This window comes from Hemitrygon akajei, chromosome 11, assembly GCF_048418815.1.
Source record: "Hemitrygon akajei chromosome 11, sHemAka1.3, whole genome shotgun sequence".
NCBI classification, from domain to species: Eukaryota; Metazoa; Chordata; class Chondrichthyes; order Myliobatiformes; family Dasyatidae; genus Hemitrygon; species Hemitrygon akajei.
The window spans coordinates 59,228,192-59,249,937 of record NC_133134.1 but is presented as its reverse complement, the minus strand read 5'-3'; the positions used below and the strand labels follow the sequence as shown (position 1 = coordinate 59,249,937).

The following is a 21,746-nucleotide window of genomic DNA, read 5'->3' as shown; positions in this document are numbered from 1 at the left end:
TGCATTAGTGCTCAGGTCATGTCAATAAAGAAGTTGCCTTCTTCCTCCCTCTATCACTCCCCAAGTCAGGATTTTTAAAACCTTTCCTTAGAATGTTTCTAGCAAATTAATATTCCCACGACCTTGTATCTGCTTCAGTGGCATTTATCAGTCGGCCCCTAGCAGTCTCAGTGTTGATTTATACATCCTGTGTTCAATGCCATTCTAAGCTTACTGTATTGGCCAAAATGCCTTGTGATCAAATTGCAGCTGGAAACATCTTGAAGTTCTTAAAGTTAAGGATTGCATGTAAGCACGGTAACTGTTGTGTATTTAATATTTGAGTAATCAAACTATTCACAAAGTTAGACTCTCATTTCAGACTCCTGTCTCTTCCTTTGAGTTTGTTTTATACAGGGGTTCCCAAACTGGGATCCATGGACCCCTCTGTTAATGGTAAGGTTCCATGGCATAATAAAGATTGGGAACTCTTGGTTTAATATTTTGTCCATCAGGATATTCTTAGCAAACTGTCTGGAACTCAACTTAGAAAAAATACTTGCAATGCTTTTCAAAAATAAAACTTTTTCTTGAACTTTTGAAGTTCTTGAAGAAAGTTCTTGGTATGACTTGTGACAATTTTATAGCCAAATCCAGAAGCGTTGGACAGTCTTGATTCACTATTTTGCAGTGTTTGTGGATTGAGGATTGGGTTGAATTTCAGTACCTGAATTGACCTGTTCTAGAATTTGCCTGTTTATTAATCATCAATATTTTCAGTTTTATGGGAATAATTGTTAATTTTGGGAATATGTTGGTATATTCAATGTCAAATGTAAAGCCACAAAATAGCAGGGCTATGCCAATAATCTCATTATTTTAATTGATGAATTGTTTCAGGGTTGCTGCATGAAAAGCAACTTACGTTTGACACAATCTTTTTGATACTCTGTATAAAATTGATTACAACTTTAGCATGTTATATATTTTCTTTAGCTAAACTGTTAACACAATTTCTGGCTTTTTTCAACAATTATGAAGTTTTTTTGTAATTCTAACTTTATAATTGAGTGCTTGGGACCTCAGTAAGGAAATGTATGTTTCCTTTAAACAAAACAACCACCTTAAGGTAAAAGTCTCTGACTTCAGTACAGTTTTCTTCACAGTCTGATAGTCACAAGCTTTTGGCAAAAGCTCAGAGGGGAGGGAGAAGAGGGTCATACAAGTGCAGAATGAAACTCAAAGGGAGGAAGAATTCTGTCAGGTAGCAGCCTGGTGTTGGGTCACCTTGCCCTCCCCATGTCAGGAAAAGCAATTGTTTATGGTTGGGTGCCAGTGTTGTTACATGGGGAAAAATACCAGAAACATGACAAATTAACAGTTCTTACTGAACTACCTGTGTATTTTGTACTAAAGCAACAGAGAATTAACTCCGAAAGTTTCTCTTTAGGCAATTAGATGCTTTGTTCTTCAGTTTTTATTGGCTGTCAATCTGGAATGCTAAATTTTCCTAAGGTGTGAGATTGTGGACTGGAATGAACTACTCTATAGAGCTTTCATGCGATTTGCTAGTGCTGCCTACCCCTATTAACCCACCTCTTCCCACCTACATTCTGCTATTGAGTTACATCCCAGCTCCTTTCTCAATTTTTCACCTTTGCTAGAGCATTAATATGTTTGATTTCACCACTAGAGATTGGTGCTCCTTAGATCCTACCGAAATTGTTGCTCTTTGGTTGTTCATAATCTATTTTGTGTGGAGACTTAACTGTTAGAACTTATTTATTTTTACAATGTGTTTCAATTACAGAACTTTGAGGTGGAAGCTGATGATTTGGTACCTATCAGTGAATTGGGCCGAGGAGCATATGGAGTGGTGGAGAAGGTGCGGCATACCCCCAGTGGAACCATAATGGCTGTGAAGGTAACTGCTTGTTTTAAAAAAAAGCTCCAGGCTATCAAATGAAACATTGAGAGCCAATCATCAAAAAATTGGAGCTAGATTTGTAAGGAATTAAAACAGTAAATACTTCTCTCTTGAAAAGTGGTGTTCAAATATGGATCTCCCGCAAAACACTCATTATATTTTTGTTAAAGAAGTAATTGAGGGATCTAAATTGAAGTAAAGATAAGCATTATCTAGCAAAGTTAGAATTATTTCACTATCTCAAGGGTCTGAATAATTTCTGCTGTTCCAATCGTAGGTTGAAATGTATTAATAGGCATCCATTAGTCTCGAGAGACCATGGATTTGCACCTTGGAAAGTTTCCAGGGCGCAGGCCTGGGCAGGGTTGTATGGGAGACCAGCAGTTGCCCGTGTTGCAAGTCTCCCCTCTCCACACCACCGATGTTGTCCAAGGGAAGGGCAAGGGCCGATACAGCTGGGCACCGATGTCATCGCAGAGCAATGTGTGGTTAAGTTCCTTGCTCAAGGGCACAACACGCTGCCTTAGCTGAGGCTCGAACTAGCAACCTTCAGATCACTAGACCAATGCCTTAACCACGTGCCAACACAAATCTATTAGTATTTCTTTTTAAACTTGAGCTTTATTTTCTTTCTTAGACTCATGTTTTCCTTTATGTCCTCTGTATTCACAGATTCCAAAGAGCTTGTTTTAATTCATACACAAGTGTTTGCAATTAAATTTTCATCATCCACTCTCCAATCTCTTGTGATATTCTTTCTCTGCAAGGATTCTCATTCTTTATATAACTGCTGAAATACAGTGAAGGCCTCAGTCGTGATTCACAGTTTCTGGGATTTTGGGTTTGCCTTTTGAAAACTAATATTTGAAGCAATAATCAAAACCTCATTCAGTTTAAGTATAATGAATCCTTAATTCTCATTGATTCTCCACTCATCATCATCATCATCATCACCATCAGGTGTCATGCCCAGTGTGAACTTTGACTGCCATGGTGCCCACACTCCTGTTTCGGGTCAAGTGGATCAATTCATTGGTATTCATTTCCAGTTCTCTGGCTGCTGTCTCCATTATCATTTGTCTTTGCCTTCCTCTTGCTTTCTTCCCTTCAATCTTTCCCATAATTACCGTGCATTCTCACTCCTCTTTCCTAATCACATGTCCAATGAAGTTAAAGTTGCCTTTTCATGATCTCATACATTATTTCTCTTATTGTGTTTGCTCTGTTCATGACATCCTCATTAGATATTTGTTTTGTCCATGATATTCTTTGCATCCTCCTCAAAAACCACATCTCTGCTGCTTCAATTTGTTTCCTCATGTTACTAGATATTGTCCAACATTCTGAGCCATATAACATAACTGGATAAACGTAACATTTCAGTACTCTGAGGCGGGTTGTCATGCCTAGTTTAGTGTTGGTCAGTATACTCTTCATTCTCATAAAGATGTCTTTTGCCATCCCTATTCTTCTTTTGATGTCCATGTCATACCTGCCATCTGATGTCACCCAGCTTCCGAAGTTGCAAAAGTTCTGTACTTGTTTTATGTCTTCCCTGTTTATTCCCAGCTTGCAGATAGGATTCTCCTTTTTGGATATCACCATACATTCTGTCCTTTTGCAGTTGATAGATAGACCCATTTTTGCACTTTCTTCAACAACTGATTCTCCACTAAGGTGACTAATTGAAGTGCTATTGTATCTCCATGTTGTTAATTTGTCTTCCAGATTTAATATCTTATCAAAAATGCTGGCCTTGGCAATGATGATCACCTCGCATAAAATAATTAATTGGCTTTTTGTATTTTAGTGTATACCTATCCATGGAACAGAAGAGGCCCATCAGGTGTCTGTCTCCTCAAAGAGCAATCCCATTCCCCTGTTAATTGTACCCTATAATTTATTGCCATATTTGCAACAATTCTACTACCCACCTGCACTAGGGGTAATTTACAGTGGCTAATTATCATTCCAAACTGCATTTTTTTGGGATGTAGTAATATCTAGGAGAAACTTGTAGGGTCTCTGGGAGAAGCACAACCTCCATATAGACAGCACTGGAGCTTAGGGTTGAAACTGGAACTACAAGGCAGCCACTCTTCTATCTGTAACACCTATTTTAAATTATTTTCTTCAGTTTATTATTTTTTTTATTCTTCTACGATTTGTGAACCCTTTCCTGGTATAGAGATACAGTTGATGATGTGGTTATTTTTGTGAACCTTGAGATAATTACTAAATTACAAGGTTCAATTCTGGATGCCATCTAGTGGTTGCAGTTCCCTTGCACTAAACCAAGATCACAGCAGTAAATTTCACAGGACACCGGTTGAAGTCGATGCATTACCCACTAACTGTCCTTAAGCTCTCTACAAGCAATATACATTTTAAACTAAAATAAATAAATGCACTTCAGCTAGCCCTGACTAAATCTTGTGAGTGGAGCCACTTAAGTGCACAGTATTGAAATCCATCAGCCTTGATATTTGTGTGCCGTACACATCAGAACGTCAATGGAAAACTGCTCATCGAATGTAGTTAGGCAGTTGTCTGCACAAAATATTGTATGTAATTTTACTTCCAACACTGCCCAGAAGGCACCCATGGTTACCCAACTGTGTGCATCATAAGACGAGAGAGCACTGTAGTGAAATTCACACTTGCTTTCCATGGGCTGTACATGTGTTGGGCACTCATATTAGCAACATTAGCAAGGTATTAACGCATGGAGAGCTTTCATGATATTTGAAGGGATCCTTCCTCAGCTGGTCTTGGATCATGGAGCGTGGTTCTTGGAACTAGGCTCCTTTTGTTTAAAGGGATATCCTCAGTCACCTGTCCCATCGTGGACACTCAGATGTGTATCTCACTTGCAAACCCCACATTTCCACCACTGCCATGCACACAATTTGCTTAATCCCTGCCCAACTCAATGATGACTTTTCCAGCCTTAGCAGAGATCTGTAACCTAGCCCTAGTGGACTTTTAAACTTGATTTATTCTTGTCTCCTAGAGCAGGGAAAGACTGTGTGTTCATGTGAAGCCTGTCCTATTGGGCACAATGCCTTGAGTACACACAACAGATTTTGCAGCTGTAGACCATTGCAAAAAAGTGTTAAGGTGCTACACTCGTGTAGCTCCCATTTTTCAGCACAATTATTATTCAGTCACTTTTCTTTCATATTGCTGTTTTAAAAAGTTTTATTTATTGGGCACATTGTACTTTGGGGTCTTGATACCAAGCATTTTAATTGCAATATAAATATGATTGCTTAGAAATTGGTTGGTGTTTCATTAAACAGTTGGTGGCCAGTGGCCCACTGCTAGGATGTTCAATAGCTGCACAGCCAAGACCTTTGCTCCACTTTGCGGCAGGTCCAGTATAAGGTTTGGGAATGTTGGGGAGAGTGACCTGGTTGTCAATAGAGGTGCAAGAGCAAGGGTTGCTGTCGGTGACTGGTAAGTAGGTTCAGTAATCAGGGCATGGTTGATGGGCTTGGTAGTCGGGGAGGATTGGTGGATGTATGAATAGATGGTAGTCAGCAAAGATGTTCTTGATAGCAGGAGGCAACTCCTGTGTCTGTGATCAGTAGGTTGAGTGGGTTATGACTTATGGTTAGAAGTGTTGGATTAGTAGACATAAAGGGGGAACCTTGTGGGTTGGTGGGAGTGGATAGCAAGTTTGGGTTAAGTGAGATTGAGCACTGCGAGTGTTAGAAGAACCAGATAATGAAGCTTGTCAGATCCCTGCTTCCAGTGGTGAGACCCGCTCAGACAGGCTTCCATTCTCAAACACTGAAAGTCTACTGCTGCATGAGTGTCTGACAGGCTGTGCAGACCTTGCATTCACTCTTCCAGAATAATGGATCTGCCATCATGTTTGTCTAGGCATTCCCATGAACTTGACATCATTCCACAGCACTCTGTATAGTGTAGTCTTGTCACAGTGCCAGACTTCTGAGCAATTGTTGACCGCTTGCCAACTAAAAAACACCAATGCCTCTGAAACAACATTCTTGCTATAGTTCTAAAATCTGGTAATGAGGGACATCTGACATAAATTCACAGTTTCATGTCTGTCATTGATAGAGGAGAGTATACCAGGGACCTCCTAGACACTCTAATGATATCTTTTAAGAATGAACAGACTGATAAAATGATATAACAGTCTCCCTGCTGACTGCCACAGGGAAGGTTATTGTAAGAGTCCTCAACTGTCTTCTCCCAGAGGCTGAAGTACTGCTCTCACTATTGAAATGTTCAATCCATGCGTCAAAAAGTATTACAGACATGGTCTTCACTGCACAATAATGTCAGGAAGACACAGCTGCGCCTATACATGGCCTTCTCAGCCTTGCAAAATATTTCAGCTGTACACGTGTGAGGAACTGTGGAGAGACTTCTAAATTTGGCTGCTGACGGAAGTAGACATGGCAAGACACTGGGAAATGTAGACAATGCATCTTGTGAGCCGACTGAAGCGTCATAGGAAAAATCAAAATATTGCGAACAGCGAATCAGCCGTCAGGGGTTCTGTACTCTGTGAATTGCACTCTCTTCTTTCTTTTTGTGGGGGTGGGGGGGAAGAAATAAAATGATGTGGCAGACTTGGACACCGTAAATCAGCAAGAGTTTTTCTTTGTCTTGTTAATCACCCCTCTCGTTGTGTGACACCTCTCTGTCCCTTTATTAGGAAGAGGGAGAGCCTGTGGTATGTCGAACAGCTGGGTGAACGACTACCGGTAGTTTTTATTGCACTGTAGATCATGGTCTTGGGGGCTTTGCGATTGCTTGCTTGGTGGATGGAGGGCACTGATGCTTTTTTGCTGAAATAAGTTGGGGGAGGGGGATCATTGTTCTGCGTGGGAGGGGGAGTTGGGGGGCTTTGGGGGTTCGAATGTTTTTACTGTCACTTATTCTTTGGGGCACTGTTCTGCTTTCATAGCTGTCTGCAAAGAACTAGAATTTCAGGTTGTATCTTGTATACATTCTTTGATATTAAATGGAGCTATTGAACTATTGAGCCATCTGTCAGCAAAACCAGAGAATGGTGGCACAATCTACCTGCACAGCCTTTAGCCATCTAAGGAAAAGTGTTTGAAGAGCAAGGCCTTAAACCCAGCACCAAGCTTATAAACCATTGGGCAGAAGTGACTGTCATCCTCTGGGTATTTCAAAGATTTTGCTTTATCAGCACACTGGATGGGTGCCATTAGCACTAACTCTACAAATTCATTTGGGTCCATTGGCAAGATAAGTGAACCAACATGAACATCCTCTCCCAAGTGGACATTTGTTGCACTAAATTCTTAATATATCCAGGTGGCTCGAGGAGGTAGGACATGTTTGAATCCCTGAATAAAGTTTTAAGTAAAAAAAGTATTCTGATCTTCCAAAGTAAAAGATTTCTAGGGGGTCAGATTCAAGGATGTTCTCAAATCCTTCTGGAAGGTGGCAGAGTGGAGCTATGTAATGCATAGATTTAGGTTCAATCCTAACAATGTGGGGTGTGTGTGTGTATATATTCTCACACACTCACTCACTCCCTCTGTCCATAGGTTTCCTGTGGTTGTTTTAGTTTCCACCCACGTCCCAATAGATTAGCTAATAACTTAAGCCACTCTGAGGTGTTTCTGTTATAGTGGTTGGGTGTTGGAGTCAGTGGAGAGAATAGATTACAGGAAAGATTAGCTAATAACTTAGCCACTCTGAGGTGTTTCTGTTATAGTGGTTGGGTGTTGGAGTCAGTGGAGAGAATAGATTACAGGAAAGTACATGGGGAAATGGTCTGTAACCCTGCCTGTGGTCAGTGGGCCAAGTGGCAGACTCATGATCATACCTTCAACTTTTGGAAATCGCTGGCCAAACCAATCAAAAGTGGTAAAGGATTATCAACTGCTATAGTGAGAACCTTGAATTCCACAGCAAAATTCAAGTAAAAATGGAGGGAGTGTCTCACTCCCCATGTTACCTACCCATTTGTCCTACTTGAGACGGATTCTGCTGGTCCCATCTCAGAACCCAGGGAACTCGGGTGAAAATCACCCTTGTCTTTGAGAACTGATCAATAAAAAGGACAGCAGCAGTAGATCACTTCAGAGTTGCCTTGGAGCAAAAAATGTTGTAATTCTTGCATAAACTTATCAATTTTCAATTTTGTTCGTTCTTCTTTGAAGTTGGATTTCATAGTACCCAAAATACAACATTATGCAGTCTATTTCAATGGATTTCACCCTGGTGGTAGAAGTGGCCATGGACTGACGTGCATAATTTACCAATTTTTCCTATTTTTGGCCTTGGTAGTCCAAAAGTTGGGGGGGGGGGGGATATCTACAAAGGGCTCTAATTTATCAATGGAACTGTATTTACTCTGACAGGATATCTATCAGAACACTCGCTTAACATTTACAACACAGCAAAGGCAGGGAACCACAAATAAATTTAAATGTATTATAAACATGTGGAACTTTCACACAAAAACTGGCAGCAAATGCAACCATTCTGCATAGACTGATTTTCGCCTGGTAGTAAGATTATGAACTGATTCTTTGCCATTGTTGGATTTCTAATCTCAGAAATTATTTGGTGGTGTTATAATATTGCAGTGGTAATTAATTCCAACTCTTCTACTGTTCTCCAAATTTATTAAGCAGACATATAAATCTGTCATGTATTCAACGGGAAATTTAGCTTGACGAAAGCTGTTGAATTTGTAGCTTCTATTATTTTCCTATTAACTTCTGTTGCTTGTTCCTGCTTTACTGTAAATACAGTCCCATTGATGAATTGCAGGTTGCTATAGCCCTTTGTAGATTTTCCCCACTTTTGGACTGCCAAAGCCAAAAATAGGAAAAATTGGTAAATTATGGCATGTCAGTTCAGGACTTTCTCTACTACCTCAATGAAGCCACTCACTGGTTGGAGGAGCAACACCTCATATTCTGTTTGGGAAGTGCCCAACCTGATGGTGTGAAAATCAATTTCTCCAACTTCATGTAATTTTTCACCCTCCCTTCAATTCCCCACTCTGCCCCCCCCCCCACCTCTTCTCTTTTCCTCGCCTGACTGTCACCTACCCTGGTGCCCCCCCCCCCTCCCTTTCTTCCATGGTCCACTCTTCTCTCATATCAGTTTCCTTTTCAAGCCATTTCCAACTAACACCATCTAACTTCTTTCTTCATTCTCTGCTTCTCCTCCACCTACTTGGCTTCATCTATCACCTTCTAGCTTGTACTCCTTCCCTTCTCCCCACCTTCTTATTCTGGCTTCCCTTCCTTTACAACCCTGATGAAGGGCTTCGGCCTGAAACATCGACCGTTTGTAATTCCTTTGAGTCAGTGTTACGCAGCAGGGAAACGGGCTCTTCAGCCCATCTCATTCATAGAGACCAAGTTGTCTTCTGGTGCTAGTCACATTTGCTTGAAGATGGCTTATTGTCCTCTAAACCTTTCCTATCCATGAACCTGTCCAGATATCTTTTAAACATAGTAATTGTACCCGTTTATACCATTTCCTCTTGCTGCTCTATTCACATATCCTCTTTTTTTTAAATGGCCCATCTGGTTCCCTTTAAATCTTTCCCTCTATTTTAACCTATTCCCACTCGTTTTAGACTTCTCTACCATGGGAAAAGGACTGCAGTGATTCACTGTATGCCCTTCATAATTTTAAGTCCTCTAAGCTTGCCACTCGGCCTCCTTTGTTTCAGAGAAAGCAGTCCCAGCCATTTCAGCCTTCCCTCATTACTCAAGCCCTCCAGTTCCAGCAGCATCTTTGCTAATCTTTTCTGCACCCTCTCTAGATTAATCACATCCTTTCTGTAGTATGGTGACTAGAACTAACTACACTATTCCAACTGTGGTCTTGTCGATGTTCAGTATACCCTAACACGGCATCCCAACTCTGGAAGTCAGCATTCCATCTGACGAAAGCAAGCATGCCCTACGCCACTTTCACCATTTTGCCTACTGTGTTGCCACTTACAGAGAACATGTACTTGGATCCCCACACCCTTTGGGCCCTTTCATTTACTGTGCAAGTCCTACCCTCATTTAACTTCCAAAGACACATCACCTCACACCTGAATTCCATGTGCTATTCCCTTGTCCACTTTATCAATTGATCCAGAGATTTTTTGTAACTTTAGACCTATTCACTACACACCACCAATTTTGGTGTCGCCTGTAAACTTATCATTCCAGCGCCATTCTCATCTAAAAGACTGATATATATTACAAGCACCAGAGGAACCAGCACTGTCCCTATAATTCACCACTAATCACATGCTTCTAATTTGAAAAACAAGCTTTCACTACCAACCTCTGACTACTCAGAATCTCATGATCTCACCTTCCGGTCCAGCCTAACCTTGTCAAAAGCCTTACTGAAATCCACAAGGACCCTGCTGTCATCAATCCCTTTGTTAAAAAGTTAAATTTGTGAAACACAATTTCCTTTGCACAAAGCTATGCTGATTATCCTAATCAGTACTTACCTTATTCAGGTAGACCTTACCTCTGAATCCTCTCCACTAATTTATGAACCACTGATGTTAGGCTCACTGGCCTGTAGTTAGCAGTTTGATCTTGCATCCCTTTTAAATTGAGGCACATATATAAGATACCTTCTGCTACTTCGCCCAAGGCTAAAGAAGATACAAAAATCACTGCCAGGGCCCCAAAAATGTCTTCCCTTGCTTCCCAAAATGTACTAGGGCACACTTGGTTGGACTTGGAATTTACTTTTTTTAATGCACCTGAACTCCTTTTTTGTTATATTGGCATTTTTCAGGACATTAATGGTTGTCCTCCTTGAAACCTCTAGCTTCTATGAGCTTGTCCATGGGAAATAGAGATGAGCGTTCTTTTATTCAAGAATTTGCCCTAACACCCCTCACTAATCATTAATGTGGTCTATTTTTTCCCTAGTTGCCCTTTTTGCTCTTACTATGCTTATAGAATTTCTTGGGGTACTCTTTTACTTTATCTGGCAAGGCTAACTCTTTTCTACATTTAGCCTTGTTTTCTTTGGGTAAATGTAAAATGAAACATCATTATCACAGAAACACCAGCATATATGTATAGTTTATGTATTTATAATTATTTATTGAAATACAGTGCCAATAGGCCCTTTGAGCTGCACGGCCCAGCAATCCCCTGATTAATACTACTAGCCTTATCGTGGAACAATTTACAATGAGCAATTAATTAACCAACCAGTACGTCTTTGGACTGTGGGAGGACACAGGAGCACCCAGAGGAAACCCATGCAGTCACGGGGAGAACGTGTAAACACCTTGCAGGCAGCGGTGGGAACTGAACCTGGGTCCCCTGTACTGTAAAACATTGTGCTGACCATTATGCTACCATGCCTTAAGCCTTAATTCCTTTTGCTTATGTAATAAACTGGTTAAGATTTTTACTGCTGTGCTGTAGGTATTTCATTTTAGCAGTTCTGTCCGAGCAGCCTGTTCTGCTTTCAGCATGTTTGGGTTTGAGCTAAAGATAAGGGGTTATGTTGTTCAACTCAGGAATGTTGTGTTAGCCAATCAGGATGGTGGAATTGGGAGAAGGTTCTAGAGAACACTGGGCAGAGGTTTTTGTGATAGACACTGCTGTGGGTCGAGGTCTTCTTGGCAGGAGCTGGCAGAGGACAGGAGGAAGATGGCTGAGGATGCCGTCCCTGTTGCACAAGGTGCTTTGTGCAGATGAATGGCTTCATGGAGGAAGGACCAAAACTCCCACGGGGAAGCCAGTTTGATTAAGGTGGATTTCGAGCAACATTGGGAAGGTGGTGTGTGCCCAGTGTGTGCAGACTGGGTTAAAGACAGCTTCAAGATGAGCTCCAACGCGGTGCGCACATTTGGACTGGACCCTTTTTTATTTTTTTGTTTTTCTTTTCCTACTGACTGTTGGATAAAGTTGACATTTGTAAATATGCTTTCTTTATAATTGTATGCAGTGTATGATCTGATATTTCTTGCCAACGGGCAATTGCAGGGGGCCAGTAGTGTACAGTATTCACACAGATTGGGGTTCAGGTGGGCGAGACATCCCAACTTCCTGGGTTTGGTGGGACTCAAGCCGTATCAACCCTAGAGGTATGGAATCTGAGAAAGGTGATTTTCTCACCGCCGAGTCCAGTGGCTGTTACTGAAGGGCTAACAAGCCACATGTCTGGAGATGCCCAGTAAAAAGGTTTCACTTAATTAACTTAGCAAAACTTCCTGTCATACTTTATGATTACTGTTTTACAACTATTTATAAATAAAACATTGAAGGGCTACTTTGATGCCAAAATACACCAGCGAGAAAAAAATGAAAACACTCTTTGACTAAGAATTCTGCTTTGTCCCAAGTAGATATGTAAAACCCTCAGAACTTTTTTCCAAATTTCTCTGGGTCAATTTCGCTTGGTCTTTAAATTTTTTTTCTTGTATTCAGTATTTGCCACTAAATATGGTCCTAATCCTAATATGGAAAGAATAATGACTTCCTGAGCCTCTAAATCTTTGCTAATAGCCCTGGGGATGGGTTAATCCTGATTTATGGTTTCTCTTATCAGCATCTCAGGGGATAATCTTACCATTTTGGTCTCCAAACACAAAATAGAGTCTCCTTCCCGACAGTGAGTTTTCAACGTGGTAAGCCTACTGACCTTGGTCTTGTTGCAAGTTGGCAGTAAGTTGAACCTTTTTGCTACTTTATTTCTGGACTCCTGTTTCAAGAAGCTTCTTTAACAAGTGTTAAAGAACTGGAAGTGTGACCTGAGAAACTGGACCTTCAGTGATAGCGGGTCTTGGGAGTTGGGTGTTGAGCAGACTTGAAGTTTGATGTTTTTCTCTGCACTATAGAGAAATACCTGTACTCAAAACTTAAAATTTCCATTGAAGAAAACTGCACTTCTGGCAAACTATCTGCTCAGTTATTAAGCTTCTCAATTTCCACCTCTATAATATTGCCTGACAGTGTCACTTGTTTTATCTGCTGCTGTGACCCTCCTCCTTCCTGTTGTCTCTGGACAGTTTCAGTACTCTCCTGACCAGCTCCCTGCTGTGAACCTGTGAACTTGTTCTGTCCCCATTTACCCATCCATCTTCCGGGGAGACATAGAGGAACCCATACCGCTAGTTGGCAAGAGAGCAGCAGTAGTTCTCTGGTTTTGCAGCCAATATACATTGCGTTCAATCAGCATCACTAAAATGGATTATCTTATCATTATAAGTGTTTGTGAGACCTCACCATTCATAAAACTCACTGCTATATTTCTTAATTTACATAACTGACTACTCTTCAGAAATGTTTATCACCTGTAAAGTACTTTGCAAGGTCTACGTGTCCTAAAAGTGTTATTTAAATGAAAGTCCTTCCTGTGCAATGTTCGTATATTGCAGTTACAGCTGAGGGTCGCTGGGGGGCATTCATAAGCAGAATTTGATACAATACCTGCAGCCGACAGTTGTGCTGTCATTGTTAACCTGGTTGAGATGAAATAGGGTGCAGCCAAGACTCTCATGTGCAGCACATTGGGAACTGAAGCTGGCCCCAAAAAACACACTATTCCTCATGCAATGTGTGCTTATTTTTGTTTTTCAGAGAATTCGAGCAACTGTGAACAGCCAGGAGCAAAAGCGATTGCTAATGGACCTCGATATTTCGATGAGAACTGTGGATTGTTTTTATACAGTCACATTTTATGGAGCACTGTTTCGTGAGGTAGTGAACAATATATATTTAAAGAGAGAGAAAGTATCTAGTCACTCATTTTGAAAATTAAAATTGTGAATTCCATAGTGGCCAAAGAAAGCATCAAAACTCTGCAACTTGTAAGAATGCTGCCAAATGGGATTAACGTAGATGGCCAAAGCATTGACGTGGATGCAGTCAGCAGAAGGGCCTGTTTCTGTGCCGTACAACCGTCAGGGAAAACTGCTCAAAGTAAACTTGTCATCAGTTTGGAACGGAAGGCAATTATTTGATTCAAAATAATCTTTAAATTGTAATGTGTGTACATGGCAATCTTCATGTATATCTTATTTCATAGCTGATGTCTCAGTATTTACGTGCTTCATATTTGATCTTGGTGCTTTTATGTTAATTAGAAATTTTAGCATTTTGACATTTTTCTCACTATTATTGTGGGAGCACCTTTTAGCACAATATTGATAAACCTGACTGTCTAGGCAGGCCCATTCCCTCTGCCTGCTCACCCCACTGAACTTGTGTCAGCGTACTATTGTTGCAATTGGATTTCAACGCTTCTTCCAAACTCCCCAGTTGTACTGTTAAGCTGCATGCAAGCTGTCTCTGTGTTGAATGAAATGGTGTCATGCAATGGAATTTATGGGCTGCTGCCAACACATTAGTGAGAGTTTAGAGTTTGTGCTAAATGTGTAGTGGGATGTCGAGATCTCAAATTAAACTCTTGGTTGCAGCCTTTAAAGAAATGTTAAAAATCAAACTGTTGAAAGAAGCAAAATTTTTTTTAAAAATAGTTGTTTACCACAGTGACACCACTGCAATATCACACAGGTCTGTAGGGTCAATGCTTGCAATGTGTTTGATGAATAGCAATTGTGTCCAAGTTGTACAGCAGTAAAGGGAGCCTGTGGGTCACCATGTTCATGGTAACCTTTTTTGGTCATCTACACTAATTCTATTAGGCTACATTAGGCTGTATCTTTCTATGCTTTGTCTACTTAATGTGTCTAAATCATTTTAAATATAGTAATTGTGTCTGATTTTGCTGCCAGCTCTGGTGTTTCCAATATCAATACTCTATTATTTTTAAATGAAAACTTGCCCCTTCAATCCCCTTAAAGCTGCTTCTGCTCACTGTAAACCTGCACCTCTTGTTTATTATACTCCCTTCTATGAGGAAACAGATTTTGACCATCTACCCTACCTGTGTCTCTCGTAATCTTCCTATAAGACTTTGTAGCAGAATTAGACCTTTCAGCCCATCGATCATTGCTGATTTATTTTGCCTCTCAACCCCTTTCTTCTACCTTCTCCATGTAATCTTTGATGCTCTTTCTAATCAAGAACTGATCAGCTTGCACTTCAAGTATAGCCAATCACTTGGCCTCCATAGAGTGACCATCCTCTGGCTAAAGAACTTCTTCCTCATCTTTGTTCTGAAGGAAAAGTCACATTCTGAGGCTGTGACCTCTGGTGTAAGACTCTCCCACTATTGGAAACATTATCTCCACATCCACTCTTTCTAAGCTGTTCAGTATTTGGTAGATTTCAAAGTGATTCCCCCCCTCCCCCCCCCCCCCATTCTTCCAAACTCTGGTGAATATAGGCCCAAAGTTAACAAACGGTCCTCATATATTAACCCTTTCATTCCTAGGATCATTCTTGTAAACTTCCTCTGGACCTTCTCCAATCCCAGCATTTCCTTTCTTAGTTAAGGGGCCCAAAACTGCTCACAATACTCCGTGTGCTCTGACCAATGCCTTGCAAAGTTTCAGCATTACATCCTTGCTTTTATATTCTCGTCCTCAAAATGAATGCTAACTTTGAATTTGTCTTCTTTATTATCAATTCAACCTGCAACTTAACCTTAAAGAAACCTTGCATGAGAACTCGCAAGTTTCTTTGCGCCTCTGTTTTCTGAATTTGCTCCCTATTTAGAAAATAGTCTACACCTTTATTTCTTCTACTGAAGTGCATGAGCATGCACTTCCCTTCACTGTATTCCATCTGCTGCTGCTATGCCCATTCTCCAAATCTGTCCAAGCCCTTCTGCAGTTCCCCTGCTTCCTCACACTACCTGCCCCTTCACCTATTTTTGTATCATTTGCAAACCTGGCTACAAACCATCAATTCCAACATCCATTTTGTTAATGTACAACATAAAAAATTGTGGATATAACACTGACTTCTGTGGAATGCCACTGGCAGCCAATCAGAAAAGATCCCATTATTCCCACTCTTAGCCTTCTGCCAGTCAGGCAATCTTCTGACCGTGCTTGTATCTTCCCTGTGATACCATGGTCCCCTATCTTGTTTAGCAACCTCATGTAAACAATGTCCACTGGCTCTCCTTTGTCTATCCTGCTTGTTATTTCCTCCAAGAATTCCTGGAGATTTGCCAGGCAAGATTTCTCCTTAAGGAAACCATGCTGGCTTTAGCCTATTTTATTGTGTGCCTCTAGTACTCTGAAAACTCATCCTAACGTGACTCTAACATCAGGCCAACTACTGAAGTCAGGCTAACTGGCTTATAATTTGCATCTCTCCCTCCTTAAATAGTGAAGTGTCGTTTACAGTTTTCCAGTCCTCCAGAGCCATTCCAGAATCTAGTGATTTTTGAAAGATCACTACTAATACCTCCACAATCCCTTCAGCTACCTCTTTCAGAATCCTCAGGTGTGGTCTATATTGTCCATGTGACTTACCTGCCTTCAGATGTTTCAGCTTCCCAAGCACCACATTCTTAGTAAGAGTCTACACTCCTGCCCACAGCACTCTCAAATTTCTGGCATTCTGCTGGTGTCTTCCATAATGATGATTGACACACAATATCTTTTCAATTCATCAGCCATTTTTGTTTCCTAATACTACATCTTCAGTGCCATTTTCCAGTAGTTCTCTTGCCTTTCTTATACACTTTACATATTTGGAAAAATGTTGGTACCTTCTTTTATGTTATTGGCTAGCTTACCTTCATATTTTATCTTTTCATTCATTTTGTTTAGTTGCTTTCTGTTGGTTTTTTAAAAGATCTTCCCAATCTTCTAGCTCCTTACTTTTTTTTGCTATGTTGTATGCCCACATTTTGTTTTTATGTTGTTTTGACTTCTCTCATCTTCCCTTTGGAATCCTTTTCCTTCTTTGGGATGAACCGATCCTTAATGCTTTATCAGGTCACTCGCCACCTCCTTTACACCTGGACAGTCAATCCCAATCTACACATTTCATCCCCATAACTGAAGTCTTCCAATCCAGGCAGCACTCTGGTGAATCTCCTCTGCACCTTTTCCAGTAAAACCACGTCCTTTCTGGAGTGTACTGATCAGAACTCCTTGCAGTAGTCCAAGTTTGGTCTAACTAATATTTTGTAAAGTTGCAATTTAACACTCCAGCTCGTTAATTCTGTACCTGTCAACCCTTTGCAGATGCTAAGATTTATTCAGTACATCAGAGGTGTTTTGAAATGATGTTAATATCTGTTGTTTCTTTTCTGTGTTTAACTTCAGGGTGATGTGTGGATATGTATGGAACTACTGGACACGTCGCTGGACAAATTTTATAAAAAAGTGATTGAGAAAGGAAAAACCTTCCCCGAGGATATTTTGGGAAAAATAGCTGTGTCTGTAAGTTTAGTTCTATGATAAATATTGCATTTACTAGCAAATGTACATTAATGCTCACTGTTGTTTGATGTGCCTATACGAGTCTGAGCATGAACTTCATTGGTACATTCATATGGCTAGCTCATAGAAATTATATTTCTTACAATAGTTAAATTTTTGTGCTTGTCCATTCTTCACAAGAACATTTTGAATAGAATGGTGATTCCATGATTAAGTTACCAGATACCAGGACTAAATCCAGAAACTAGAGTTCAAATCACATCATCACACAAGTTAATTTAATTTTGGATTATCTAGAATTCATTCAAATTCTTGAGAACATTTTATTTTTATAATCTGTGGTAATAATGACCACAGACTGCAGGATTGTTAAAAAGAATAGGTTCACTTAATGGACTTAAGGGAGCAACCAACCTTAACTAGCCTGCATGTGTCTCCAAACCCATCAATGCGACTCCCTGTTTAATGTCCTTTGCTTAACTTGTTCAACAGGATTGCTCCATGAAAATCTGTCACATTAACAGGCTGGCTTTCCACTGGAGACATGAGACTGCAAATGCTGGACTGTTGATTTGAAAAAAATAGACCACTGGAGGGAGCTCAGTGTGTCTCTACCTGATACAATGATTATCCCTTTGCCTCCTGCTTGTCTCGCTAAGTTTCTCCATTTGTTTGTTTGACTTTCTATTGGGCTCAAAAACAGCTGAATCCAATAAAATTATTTGAACTCTGAAAAATTAGCTGGACTTTCAAAATATCCATGTGCTTAATATCTTTACAGACTAACGTTTAAGTCCCATCTCTAAGCGAGAGATGATTGTGACTGATTTCAAATCTGCATAGCACCATCTGACTGTGTTCACTGGGTTATTGGCCCAGAACTTTTATCACTAGTGCAGTTGTATTACTGCTTTGCTAACGCAAGTATGTATTGGTTAGAAGATGAGTCTGTGAATTTCAGTAAGGCAGAATTTCACACTGAAGTTGTTGGAAGGCCCTAAAGTAGCTAGCCTATAGTACAGCTTTCTAATTAGTTGATAAAGAGCTTAGCAGTTAAGCAACAACTTTGACTTTCTTGTTATAAACACTTCCAGTAAGTGCTCATTTACTAGGATCAATGTTAATAAATCCTGACAGATAAGTTGGGAGTAGCAGATAGATAACATCTAGATCCAGCAAACTCTATGACCAAGACCCAATAATGTTTGAAATCTCATCAGATTAGGCAGCATCTGTGGAAGGAGAAACAGTTTATAATATTCCAGGTACATTATCCATCAGATTTCGGAAGGAAAGAGAAAGTTGGGTTTTCCATTGCAGAGAAAGTTGGGGGGGGGGGGGGGGAAGGGAGGAGGTGGAGAAGAAGAATATCTCCATAAGGTGAGACCAAATGATTTAATTTTGGTGCTTAGAATCAGTTTAAGTTCCTTTTGCATATTTTGTTTATGACAACATTATAGGATGTTCTCATATTATTAGTGAAATATTGTGTCAAAGTTGCAGATGGATGACAGGCAGAAGTAGTCAGTTCTGATGTAGACAGTGAGTACTGCATGCTTCCTCAATGGCAAGTAGAAGACCATAATGTGGGCATCATGATAACCTAGCAGTTAGTGTGACACTATTATAGCTTGGGGCATCAGAGTTCGGAGTTGAATTCCTACATCATCTGTAAGGAATCTGGGCACCCTCCCCGTGATGTGTGAGTTTTCTTTGGGTGCTCCACTTTCCTTTCTCAGTGCAAAGACTTGCTGTTTAGTAGGTAATTGTCCCATGATTAGGCTAGAGTTAAATCAGGTGTGCTGGCGGCATGGCTCAAAGGGCCAGAAGGGCCTGATCTGCACCGTATCTAAATAAAGAATGTGGCCAGGCAGAAAATGAGGGATTTTTCCTCAGGCATGCATTGGACCTTGTCATAACTGCTCAGCAGGCCACAGACAATTTAGAGGAGATGGTGCACACACCTGCAACGTCATTTATCATAGCAGGCCAAACCCGGGTGCTCTGCAGAAGTGCTGCATTTAACAAGACTGAATGCTGCACACTGAATTAGAAGTTGTGCAAGGCAGGCATTTCCTCACCTGGCAAGACTGATTGGAAGGGAAGAGGTGAAAGGACATTTGTTACACCTCTTGTGCTTGCATGGGGAAGTGTGTAAGAGATCGTGTGGTTGGTGGGAATGAAAGAATGAACTAGGGTATTGTGTAGAATGAGTCTTTTGAAATATCAAGAAGAAAGCAGGTTACTCAGTGGAGATTGCTGAAGATGATACATTAAATACGTGCTGTGGTGAAGTGGGAACTGGTTATTTCAGTCCAGGAGAGCAGAAGTGTGGAAAATAGGTGAGATGCCAACAAGGCCTCAGTCCACAATGAGAGGAAGCAATGGTTTAGGAATAAGGAAGACATTTCAGAGACACTTCAGCTAAATATCTCATCATTGGAGCAAATGCAACAGATGTGGAAATGGAGAAATGGAATTGATCCCTTGCAGGAGGCAGGATGGGAGAAAATACAGTTGAGGACTGAAGAAGACCTGAGTGGCTGACCTATTTCCTAGGAGGTCCCTTCCACCACCACTCCCTCCTCTGTCTGGCAGGACTGGTCCTTGCCTTTCTCCTTCCGCTCCTCTCAACTCCCAATTTCTCCAAACTCAAGGGGTAGCCATGTGCACCTGCATGGACCCCAGCTTTGCCTGCTTTTTTGTTGTCTATGTGGAACAATCCAGGTTCCACGCCTTCCCTGGTGATGCTCCCCAACTCTTTCTCTGCTACATTGATGACTGCGTTAGTACTGCTTCATGCACCCATGCTGAGCTTGTCAATTTCATCAACTTTACCTCCAACTTTCACCCTACGCTTAAATTCACTTGGTTCATTTTGGACACCTCTCTCCCCTTTCTTTATCTCTTTGTCTCCACCTCTGGAGACAAGCTATCTACCAACATCTTTTATAAACCTACCGATTTCCATGGCCATCTTGACTAAACCTCTTTCTACCCTGTCTCCTGGTTAAAAAAAAAAACTATTCAATGTTCTCAGGTCCTTTGTCTCCACTGCATCTGTTTGCAGGATCAGGCTTTCCCTTCTAGGACATCAGAGATGTCGTCCTCCTTCAAGGGAAAGAGTTTTCCTTCCTCCACCATTGATGCTGCCCTCACCCATGTCTCCCCTATTTCCCAGACATCTCTGCTCATCCCTTCTTCCTGCCATCTTTATAGGGATAGAGTTCCTCTTTTCTTCATCTACCACCCCATGAACCTTCACATCCAACACCTCATTCTCTGCAACTTCTGCCATTTTTAATGGGATCCTACCACCAAACACGCCTTTAATTCCCACCCCCCAGTTTCCACTTCCTGCAGGAATTGCTCCCTCCCATTTTCCTTGCCCATATCTCCCTCCCCTCTAATCTCTTTGCTGGCACATAGCTCTTCAAGCGACAGAAATGTTCTATCTACCCATTCACCTCTTCCTTCACTTCCAGTCAGGGCTTCAAACAGTCCTTCCAGCAATACTTCAATTGTGAATCTATTAGGGTTGTCTGTTGTGCTTGATGCTCCCAATACGGCCTCCTCTACGTTGGTGAGACCTGTCATAAATTGGGGAATTGCTTTGTCGAGCACCTTTGCTCCATCTGCCAAAAGTGGAAAATTCCCAGTGGGCAGTCATTTCAGTTCCTATCCTCATTCCCATTTTGACATGTTGGTCCAATGAGGCCACTCTCAGGATGGTGGAGCAGCACCTCATAAGTAGCTTCCAACTTGATAGGATGATCGATTTTCTCCTTCTGGTAATTATTTTTCCTCCACCTTTCCTTCCCTTCTATTCCCCACTCTGGCCTCTTACCTCTTCTCCTCACCTGTCTATTGCCTCCCCCTGGTGGCCCTCCTTATTTCCCTTTGTCCTGTGGTCCACTCTCCTCTCCTATCAGATTCCTCCTTCTCTAGCCCTTTACCTTCCCCACCCACCTGGATTCACCTGTCACCTTCTAGCTTGTCCTCTTTTCCCTCCCTCCACTTCTTTATTCTGGTATCTTCCCCCTTCCATCCCAGTCCTGCATGGTGTTGACTGTTTATTCATTTCCATAGATTCTACCTGACTTGCAGAGTTCCTCCAGCATTTTGTGCATGTTGCTCTGACTTTCTTGCATCTGTAGAATCGCCTGTGCATTGTGATTGGCTTATAATGCCTCAAGACATTTTTTTCTGTGGTGTTATATGGAAAGGAAGGTGGACTGTTGTGTTTGTGTGATTTTGCTGTATTTTCAGACCATTAAATAAGTTTGTTTTTGGCCATTCTTTACAGATTGTGAAAGCATTGGAACACTTGCATAGCAAGCTTTCTGTGATTCACAGAGGTGAGTACATTGATTTCAAATGAGCCCTGATGCATGGCAAGCTACTTATTCAGTCATGGGATGTGAGTGTTGTTGGCAAACCATCTCTGCCTACTTCTTTTCAAGGTGCTGGTTGCCATTTTAAATCATTGCTATCTTAGTAGTGAAGGTAACTCTAAAT

General features: G+C 41.1%; 1 protein-coding gene across 6 annotated transcripts in view; it reads left to right on the top strand.

Annotated features, from left to right (window-relative positions):
• LOC140735652 (dual specificity mitogen-activated protein kinase kinase 6-like) overlaps positions 1 to 21,746 on the top strand; it is a 167,575-nt gene that overhangs the window by 127,612 nt on the left and 18,217 nt on the right. For all 6 annotated transcript variants that reach the window (XR_012100789.1, XM_073060950.1, XM_073060949.1 and 3 more), the window contains exons 4-7: positions 1,790 to 1,903; positions 13,501 to 13,620; positions 17,112 to 17,228; positions 21,535 to 21,586. Coding sequence is in view for 5 of the 6 variants with exons in the window: in XM_073060950.1 (XP_072917051.1) it covers positions 1,790 to 1,903; positions 13,501 to 13,620; positions 17,112 to 17,228; positions 21,535 to 21,586 (403 nt within the window). In the remaining variant the exon portion in view is untranslated. The remainder of the gene's footprint in view (positions 1 to 1,789; positions 1,904 to 13,500; positions 13,621 to 17,111; positions 17,229 to 21,534; positions 21,587 to 21,746) is intronic.